Source organism: Drosophila sulfurigaster, chromosome 2R (assembly GCF_023558435.1).
Source record: "Drosophila sulfurigaster albostrigata strain 15112-1811.04 chromosome 2R, ASM2355843v2, whole genome shotgun sequence".
NCBI lineage: Eukaryota > Metazoa > Arthropoda > Insecta > Diptera > Drosophilidae > Drosophila > Drosophila sulfurigaster.
The window spans coordinates 24,508,036-24,519,078 of record NC_084882.1 but is presented as its reverse complement, the minus strand read 5'-3'; the positions used below and the strand labels follow the sequence as shown (position 1 = coordinate 24,519,078).

The 11,043-nt window shown below is 40.3% G+C and overlaps 1 protein-coding gene across 1 annotated transcript in view; it reads left to right on the top strand.

The window, feature by feature from the left end:
* The window catches only part of LOC133836128 (uncharacterized), a 59,794-nt gene extending 48,798 nt beyond the window's left edge, over positions 1-10,996 (top strand). The window contains 6 exon segments of the mRNA XM_062266448.1: positions 1,354-1,487; positions 5,468-5,516; positions 8,861-9,151; positions 9,225-9,403; positions 9,465-9,668; positions 9,731-10,996. Coding sequence (XP_062122432.1) covers positions 1,354-1,487; positions 5,468-5,516; positions 8,861-9,151; positions 9,225-9,403; positions 9,465-9,668; positions 9,731-10,570 — 1,697 coding nt within the window. The 3' untranslated portion in view covers positions 10,571-10,996.
* Positions 10,997-11,043: the final 47 nt, after the last annotated feature.

Sequence of the window (11,043 nt, the reverse complement as noted above, 5' to 3'; positions counted from 1 at the left end):
AGCAGAGATTTATATACCCTGCATATACCCTACAGCACTCGAATCTCTTTAATTGAATCGATACCAAAGATTCTTCCCATCTCTATTCGATAGTAATATTCAATCTGTACCGAGATTTCATCTAAAGAAAGACTTTCAATTATCATCATTTGAAAGTAATAATATTTCAAATGATATCTCTATAATTGCCAGATCTCTTAAAAACATTTGTGTATATTCTTTACATTTCTTAATCAACTTTTTTATCCTATATTATCAAGTAAATCGTATCTATTGTCGATAAGTTCGTTCACTTTAAATATCTATCATCATTCGATAGTAATCTCGATTTAACTGTTATCGATTAGTCCTTTTCTTGTAGTAGATTTTTTCCATCTCTATCGCATCCTATATTAATAACCTGTCAAATATCATATTTGCAATTGATATCACGATCAAACGTTTGTCAACTAGTCCAGAATCTTCTCTTTGATCACACTTTTGGTGAATCATTAGTGCTGTGGTGTATATTCAGGATCTGTTCGATCAGACAACGTTGCTAACCAACGCAATTCCTTACAGAGCATGCGTCGCGGCGCTCCCGATTTTGGTTCACCGCCGCCGCAACCATCGGGCGGATATTTTCCACACGATCTCGACGACATCTACGAGAGTCAGGCAGATCATCAGTATTTCACACATACAGGCGCCAGCGGACAACAGCGCAGCAGCGAGCGACCCACTGCCATATCCATATTTAATCGGGTCAACGCTGCTGCAACTTCTCTGGATGATTACAGCATGGGAGGATCGCGTCAGTCGATGAATAGCACTGATAGCGGCTGCATTCCCATGCCCTCTGGCGGTCCCTTTGTGCGTCATCGTTTCGATAATGCATCATTTGCCAAAAGTCTCAGTGTTGACGAGTCTGGCCCAGATGGTGGCCATGCTGCCCACGGTCAGTCACCGCACAAAGAGGGACACAAGAATAAGCACCATCACCATCATCATCACTCCATTCAGGAGATGTTGAAGCACTTTGGCAAGAAGATTCACGTCTGGCCGCGTAAACATCACGATGCCCAGAGTGTTTGCACCTCGCCACAGAATGATCCGCAAGAGAATTTCCGTACACGTTCCAAGAGTTTGGACGTGAACACACTCAGCAGACCGAATCGCATTTTGGATGATTGCGGTGCCACCTATAAGATCTATGATCGCATTGTTAAAGAAGGTAAACTGGGTCTCTAAACAATATTTTGGTACTTGCTGTGCTTCTGCTTTAATTATAATACAACTTTATACCTTTTATATATTATATATCTTTAAGTACAAATTGTTACTAACTTGTTTCTTAACATCTTTACTTGTTAGGTGCTCATATGCGACGTGCTTCCGCTGACTTGGAGAAACGACGCGCTTCAGTTGGTGCTGCTGGTCGAAGCTTTCGAGGGGATGGCACCCTCGATCCACATCATGCAGCTATACTATTCAGAGACTCCAGAGGGGTGAGTAATCGAATTAATCTATCAAAATTACCCAATTTAAGAATAAGATACAGCATAAATATAGGGGGAATTCTCCTTTAGTTCAGCGCTGCGGTTTTCTTTCACCCTCTTGACATTGACGAATGACTTGAAGCAGCAGCTACTTACGTGCCCCTTCATCCTTCTCTTACCACCCATACTTTTTCCTTTTAAATCATTTTCTGCATGCACTACCATAATTTCTATTCAAGGCCACAACTACAACTTTACTTGCACTTGTTGCGGCGTTGCGCCTGCCTTAAGCTTTTTATTTTTATGTAAGCTGCTTAGGGGTTCTCGATTTTTACTCGCAGCCCACAAGTATGCAACGTTTTTTGGCCTCGCAAAAGTTCAACAGCTTTGAATCAGTGAATATTTCTGTATTTGATGCCATGCCTTTATTTTTTGCAAGCTAATGATTGTTGTGGTTTTCCTTGATTAATTGAATTAGTCAGAGTTCACAATAAATAGCTGATAGCTGATAACTCTCAAATTGGTTGTATTTTGTCATCAACCTTAGCTTTATCTATGAGCACTTTGTTGTTGACGTAAACGCAAGGTCAACTTAGTTGGCTAAAAAACGTTCTTACAGTGTTTTGAGTTGTTTACAATTTTTTCACACTCCGCAATGTGGTCATTAAGGCGGAACTGGTTTTTATCATTACTATTAAATACTATGTACTCTTACTACTACACGCGTTTGTGTGTGTATGCGTCTGTTTATCACATGCAAGTACACAATATTTTACGCTCACATGTCAAGAATAATATTGCTCTCACGCCGACTGTTGGCTTATTCCTGACGTCAGCTGCGGTGAAAGCCCCGCGTTATTACCCATATAATCGAGTGGGTGACTGAAGAATGAATGTATGTATTCTTTGGCTGATGATGATTAATTAGCGCGTACATTTCACATAATTCACGTTTCATTGCCTAATGCTTAAGCAATTTCAATTTGAATTCATCTCTGCTCTGTCTGCTCGACACTCAATAGAGGAGTCCATGGGGCAATCTATGGCATAGTTTATTTTGTTTATCAGGCCTCCCTCTCTATCTCCCTCTTTCTCTCCGAATAAACTTACACAAGAAGCTTTTCACTCACTGAGTGCGCTCTGTAATGGCGCAGCTTATCCTACTTGTGGGTGTGCTGCACTCTCTTCGCTCTCTTCTTGTATTTGTACTCACTCTCTCTCGCTTGCTCCCTCTGTTTGTTTTATGAAGAATCTTCAAGAATGCGAACAAACGAGCGCCATGATTTTTTTGGTTTCCGAATACACTTGCAAACAGCTGAGTATATGCTTCGTGCTAATGCAGTTTGTAACGCTCAAATGTCAAAAGTTGTTTTCATTTAGTACGCAGAATTTGAAAGTGTTCTTGCTGTGTGAGCGATGCTATCGCAATGTTTTTCCGTAGAGTGTTTACACTTCGATACGCCAAATAGATTGGACTCTCTTTCGCCGAGTGTTTATTTATTGTATGTATGTGTATGTGTATTGAGTTTGCTTAAGCTTTAGCACTCGCCGCACACACATGTGACGATCATATGGCGGCGGTGACGCTCAACAAAACTGTTAACCAGTTTACGTTTACATTTGGGAGCGCGCAGACGTGCCCGGAACAGGAACAGAAGCAGCAGCAACAGTGAAGAGAATAGCAAAACGCAAAGCAGGCGATTGCAAATTCAACATCTACGCATTGTTCATTACAAGGCAAAAGTGTTTATCAGTGCATGCGCATGCGTGTATAGTGTGTGTGTGAGTGTGTGTGTAATTCTATATATACCACATACTTAAGTGTGTGTACTTAGTAATTAAAGAGTGCGTTCGTCTTGGTGCTTGCACATGTATCGTCGTCGTTATTCCGCCTTCGAGTCGAGCGCGCCGCGCATTGGCGTTCTGCCGTCAGCCGCTGCAGTCGCTGCCCAGGTCCAAGCACAAGCTGAAGCTCAAGCTAAAGCTCAGGCTCAAACAGAGGCCAAATTACCACAAAATCATCAGAAAAACAACAAATTAAGCGTGCGCTTTGACCCAAATCTACCCGATAATGACAGCAATAACAACATCAAGAAGAGCGCCAACAAAAGCGATAAAGAGAGATACAGGGAGAACATCAGTTATGACAGTCTGCATGCGAAGGTTGCGCGTAAGGCGCGCTCTCTCAGCAATTCGCCACTCAACCGAAAGAAGTGTTACAGTCATCTGCCTACGCTGATGTCAAACAACGGGCCCACGGCCAGTGCCAACTATCAGCTGCTGAATAGCGCGAATCTCGCTGATTTTGTAGACGGTCAACATCATTCGCAGCACGTAAGCAGACGCGATGACAGCATCGGGTCCAGCAACAATAGCATCAACAACAGCAACAATGGCGCAAGCAAAACAATAAAAAACAAAGCAAAAAGATTGCAGAAAATTGTCAGCAACTTTGAGTGCTGCTATGCCGGCAGTGCTGCTACGTCGCAAGACAACAGCAATAACGAGTAGTAATAATAGTCAACAGCAGCAGCAGCAGCAGCAGCTACTACAACAGCAACAACAGCAGCAGCAACAACAAAAACAAATGCGCAGTAACAATAGCAACAACATTGCCAATGGTCTCGTACCGGGCAAACGTTTAAACGCGGGTCATTCACCAGCAACAGCAGCAACGGCAACAACAACAACAGTCCCCATTGAGCTGGGCTCAGCTGGACTGCAACAGTCGCTTGTCTATCAGCGACGCAGCAGCCACCACACTCACAGTCACAGCGCCCACAATTCCCCCCTGCGCCACTCGTCACCCGCGCCACCGGTGCATCAGTGTCTTTTGTTGCGACGTCGCAGCGACTACAGTGTTGAGCAGATCGAGCAATGGAAACGGCAGCAGCAGCATGCTGGTCGAAAAATTAGCGTAAGTCTCGAGTGTGTGCGTGTGTGTGTGTGTGTGTGTGAATGTGAATGAGAGAGGAAGAGAGAGCTTTTAGCTTTTGCGACAATGCAATTTCATTTATCTTGCATTTACCTTATTTTGCCTAACAGCTTTCGCACTCATTGTCGGTTCATTTGCCTTGACGACTGTCCCATTTGGTCAATTTTAGCTGTTACAGCGTGACAGCGAGAGAGAGAGAGAGCAAGTTCGCTAGAGAGCAGCAGTTGGAATAAGCTCTCTCTCCCGCTGCCTCTCACTCTGTCAATCGTATCTCTTTTCTATCAGGGCGAATTGTTTACTGAGATTGCAATTGTTCAATTTGTCTGTTTGTCTATGGCATTTGCGATTGTTGCTACTTGTTCCACAATTGCACATTTCAATGCTAATTTCGATGCTATTATTTTTTATGTACTGTATATATTTATGTATATATTCTCTATATACAAACCAAAGATCGAGAAAGAGAGGGAGCGTGAGAGGGACACCCATAAATATTTCATTGAAGTTTGCATTCTTTTATCTGTGATTGCGTCGGCAATTTTATGATTAAGCGATTACGCCTCAGAGAACTGTTTACGTACTTTTCCAACACATGTATCTAAGTACGTACTATATACTATACTATATGCACGTATATATAATATATATACAACGTATATTTCCAGATGCATAAATGTATTAGCTAAATTACACTCTTGATATGGAAACGTGACAATTGTCGCTTGACCTAAATGAATGTACAAAATACAATTTTAGGTTCCCAGTGGGACCTTGAAAACTCTGTTAGACGAGTGTAATTTTGTGATATTTGTTTAAGCACTTAATAGATAGTTATATTTAACTTATTTATCACCAAGTTTGTGTGCTTGCATCTAATTTAATAAACAGATAAGTGCTATAATTGCGACTGTTGAATAGCTAAGCATTGTATCAAATGACTTACTTTTTATTGCAAGTCCTAAAATACTATTTTACATTTTAGAATAATTTACATTAATACACACTGAAAATATATGAATATTTATGACAATTTCGTATTTTCATCTCTTTTCAGTTACCTGTTGCCGATCCTTTCCTCGAGAAAGTCAATCTATCCGATTTCGGTAAGTAAACTTTTATTCCCATGGGGCGTTCTGAGAAACAAATGCGAATTTTGTTGCAAATAAATTAGCAGGCAACTTTTTTGGCAGCTTGCCAAGAAGCTGACACTTTTTTTTCCGCTGTGAGTCTTTGGGCACACGACGATTTAGGATGTGCCATATGTAGCGTATAGAAACCTCAAAAAAGTAATATACACAAATGTCGCCATTTAATTTAATCAACATCATATATTAGAGGGATTAAGAATAGAGAATTTGCGTAGGCGCCCAACGACAAGAACATTATATACTGTTTGGCTATAAAACGCTATCTTCCCTCCCTTTTCCGCTCGTGAGAATCGTAAACTTTGGGTAGGGTCCCAATAATGATGCGTAACTATTTGACGTAAACATCGAACACACCTCCTTGTTTTGGTTTCTTTGAGGCTAATTATAAGTTCCAAGTACAAGCCACAATGATTTATATTTTTCAACCTTTCTCTTCTCGCACTCTCTCTCTCTCTCTCTCTCTCGTTGGCACTCAACGTTTCTCAGTTGCATTTAGTTGCCAATTTGAGGCATTTCATGAACATCATTAACGTCATATTCAATATGATAGTTCTCCTGATCGGTGGATCGTTTGGTTCCGCTGATTTTTTTGAGTTGTTTATTTCGGCTGCTGAGATACGAGTAATTTAGAAATTGATTTTAAATACACTTATACGTACGCGTTTCTCTCGATTCTACACATACACATACACATATATTCAATATATCTTTTCGTTCTTGTATTGTATTTGTATTAGTGTTTTGTTGTATTTTGTTTTGCGCTTTAACGAAAATCTTTTCGCTTTTCCGACCGAGTGGGAAATCAGAGAAAATACAAAAACAGAAACAGACTAGAGGATCAGTTTATGATAAAATCTCGAAACGTTTAGACGGGCGACAAACAAAATAGAAAATTAAGAAAAGCGCCGCCGAGACAACCAAAAAAAAAAATATAATAGTTTTTTCCACTCACCTCGCGTTGCGCGAAGAGTATCCATAACTCAAACAATTCAAAGTGCAATTGAAGGTCTACCGCGCTCCTCCTCACCCCCCGGCCCTCTTCGTGTTCTAACGCCTTCCAAATCGAAGACATTAGTCATTGGTGAAGAATTCAAAGAACAAAAGAACGAATTACTTAAACGAAAACGAATATATATCGTACGAATGAATATATTCGTTCACTAACTAAATACTATATATACATATATATTCGATCGAGGCGCCGCGACGCCAATTTGCAACAAAACCACAATTAAAATTGCTTTGCAATTGTGCAAAATAAAAGCAAATACAACAAATTCAACAGCAACAACAACTATAAACGGAAAAAGAAAAAAAAACTCAAAAGCATTTTAATTAACTTGTGCAGAGGCAACTCAAGAAAAACGAAAAATAAAAAACAAGCAAATAAAAAGCCACTAATCAGAGAGACAACAACAATTACTAAACCAAAACAATAAGACCTAAGAAATAGATATACACACACACACACACACGCACACACACCAATTTGTGTTGCGTGTGTGAATGGTGGGGGGACCTTCACCTTTTTTCAATCTGCTGCCTCTTTGTTATTGTTTTTTATTTTTTAAATTTTATCTGACCGATTAAAGACTTACTGCTGTTTTTTTGATAAATATGCCTTGGCAACAACACTCCACTGCTTTTTAGGGCAGTTGGCTAATTATTTTAACTACTTTCAAATAAAAGCGTGTATATTTCAATATCCATTTTAGCCTTCGCATTTTTTTAAATTTCTCTTTCCTTATTTTTTGGCAGCTTTGTCATCGCGGACAGCGAATAATTTGTTTAAAAAATGTGTAGGAGCTGAAATTATTATGAAGAAAATGTGAAAATCTTTATATACAAAAGTATTAGATATATGAATGTGAATTATTGATATTTTTGCCCAGGAAGAGATTGAAAAGAAATACATTTTTGCCAACAAATCCGAATGTAGTGTCAAGGGAATTAGTTTGTTTATGATACATTTGCATATTTCAATGTTTGTCACATAGTTTTTCCAAATACTCAAGTCAGAAATTATAATATATTGTACCACTGTTTTTGTTTTTTGTTTTGTGTGATATATTCTAAACGTGTGCCGCCTATGAGAATTTAATTAATTTCTTGGCACAAGTGCTTAGCTAATTTTCGTAAGCGCTTAGACAATGTGAAAACATTATTGTGAATATTGCATTTGTTATTTTCTGACAGTTGACGAGGGCCCATAATCTTTGGGTGTAACTTGGCATGTATTTGATTAACACCCTTTTTTCAGTACCGCCTTTTGTATTTGGTATAGTATTAATTGGTTTTCATAGATTGTCGCCTCGCTCTCACTCTCTCCTCTCTCTCTCTCTGTCTTTCTCTCCGTGCAATGCTCGGTTTGCCATTTCTGATGTTGGGGGCAATTGTCGCTTGTGCTTGTACCCAAATTGTTGAATATATTTATGACTGAATAAATTTATAAACTATTTTCGGTTCCTCTATTTGTTTGCCTCTTTCCTATTCTCGCCACACACTTTTATTTCTACGCTAAATTTATGTTAATTAAAATGTCTAAATGTAATTTATTGAAATGCAGACAAAGCGCGCGCGTCGAGAAAAAAAAAGAACATAACAAATAAATGAAAAGGAGAACAATTTATAGTCAACGTTGCTGTGGTTTTTGTTGATTTTTTTGATTGCCTCAAATTGAAAAACAAATTGAATAATAAATAGAATAAATATTTAGTTAGTGCGCTGCAGTTGTCGTTTTGTTTATCGCTGCGTAACAGTGAGAAGCGCGTCGAGGGGCGCGCTGCTGTTAACGTCGCAGTCGCTGTTAAGCCGCTGTTATGTCACTGTAAGCCTTGATACTGGCTTAATTAGTTGTTCAATTAGCGGCCTGAAATAGAATCGAGTGTGTGCCAGTTAATTGACAGCATCCACTGACTATCAGAGTGTCAGAGCTAATGGTGAAACGTAGTGGTGATTGATTCTCACATCCCCCCTTTGCCTTAACCCCATTCCAATTTCATCGGGAATCAATCAAACGCATGTTACAGTTGCACTTCTATTCAAATCATGCGGGCCGCTTGGTGCTCGGCGGCAGCGGTCGACCCACCGATGTCCTCTACTATCCCTTGGAGAGCATCAAGGAGTTTGAGCAAATATCTGAGGCATGGAAGCGACTGCTTGCCCAGTTGCTCAATAAAGGCGCTGGGCCCGGTACATATTTCTGATCAACTGATTTATTGATCTCTTTCGAAATCTCAATTTACATTTATTAGCGACTGATTAACAAAATATTTCGATTGTTTATTCTCTACTTGCAGAGGAGGACGACTCACAGATCTTTGTGAAGTTCTTTCGTTTTCACAAGTGTTATGATCTGATACCCACCTCCGCCAAACTGGTCGTCTTTGACACTCAACTGCTGGTGAAGAAAGCCTTCTATGCGCTGGTCTATAATGGTGTTCGTGCAGCGCCACTCTGGGACTCGGAGAAGCAACAGTTCGTGGGCATGCTAACCATAACGGACTTTATCAAGATCTTGCAAATGTATTATAAGTCACCCAATGCGTCTATGGAACAGCTGGAGGAGCACAAACTGGATACGTGGCGCAGTAAGTTAGAAAAAAAAAATAAATCAATTTAGCCAAACACATGTATATTAAATCTGAGTACATCTTTTTATAGGTGTGCTGCATAACCAGGTTATGCCATTGGTCAGCATCGGGCCAGACGCTTCCCTCTACGATGCCATTAAAATTCTCATACACAGTCGCATCCATCGACTACCGGTGATTGATCCAGCGACTGGCAATGTCCTGTACATATTGACACATAAACGCATACTGAGGTTCCTGTTTTTATATGTAAGTTGAAATGCACTTAAATGAAAGATGTGAGCTATATCACTATCATGCTCGATTACAGATTAATGAATTACCAAAGCCCGCATATATGCAAAAGAGTTTGCGCGACCTGAAGATTGGCACCTACGACAACATCGAGACAGCCGACGAGACCACAAGCATTATCACAGCGCTCAAGAAGTTTGTGGAGCGTCGTGTCTCGGCTCTGCCTCTTGTCGATAGCGAGGGACGACTCGTAGACATTTATGCCAAGTTTGATGTGATTGTGAGTATTCCTTGAACTTGGAAGAAGAATCATTTAGTTAATGAATTTTCCAATTTTTGTAGAATCTCGCCGCCGAGAAAACCTACAACGATCTCGATATCTCGCTGCGCAAGGCGAACGAGCATCGCAACGAGTGGTTCGAGGGTGTGCAAAAGTGCAATTTGGATGAATCGCTGTACACGATAATGGAGCGAATCGTTCGCGCTGAGGTGCATCGTCTGGTGGTAGTCGATGAGCACCGCAAAGTCATTGGCATCATTTCACTTTCGGACATATTGCTTTATCTGGTGCTGCGGCCCAGTGGTGAGGGCGTCGGTGGCTCTGAGAGTTCGCTGCGTGCCTCTGATCCCGTGCTGTTGCGCAAGGTCGCCGAGATGGAGGCTGAAGCGCCGCCACGCAGTCCATCGGCTGCCAGCTCCGGCAATCGTAGCCTTATCGAGGACATACCCGAGGAGGAGACAACAGCAACAGCAACGGGAGCGCCAGCTTCAGCGTCATCGCCAAAAGGCGATGCTGATAGTGATAACAATAAATCCGCCAGTGAAGACAAAGCCAATAATAATCAGCACGAGCTGACGCCCAATGGTGATAGCAATAACAGTCCAACCGAAGTGTCCTTTGCCGATGAGGCGCAAGAGAATGCCGACGACCAGGTCGAGCGCAGTAATTGTGATGAAAATAATGATGATGATGATGATACTGATGCTGATCAGAATCGGGATCAGGATCGGGAATTGGAGCGCAAAAAGGCAGCCGCTGTCGCTATCAATGCGACGGCGCGAACGGGAACAGGAACGGGAGATGACGATGATGGCTTGAGCAGTGCTGTTTCGGCTGCCTCGGCGCTCGGTCAGACGCTGGCCACGCCCACGGCGCGAGAGATGGCGCTGGTTAGTGAATAAATTTTTAATTTAAATAAATAACAAAAACAAGAAACAACCCAAATACAAATTAAAGAAAAACAAAAAATACAATTATGAGAGAAAGAAGAGGAGGAAACAAACAACAATAATAAGAAATAAAAGCAAAAACAAAAACCTAAAATAAAGAAAGAAAATTAAATTTGAATATTATTAGTTGTTAGGCGCAAAAGTTATTATTATATACGAGAAAATATGATTACAACTATTAAATATTATTATAATTATGTATTTTACAAAAAGCAACTAAAAACACATAACAACAAACACACACCTGTTAACAAGAAATGTTTATATATATTATATTTAAAAAAAAAGAAAGCAAAACAAAATCAACAAATTACATTAGCATGTCTTTAAATTATGTAATTGATTATTATATAATAGTATAGAACAAGTCAAAACAAAGTCGTTTCTGTTTCTATTCTACAATACAATACTTGATATCTGGATGA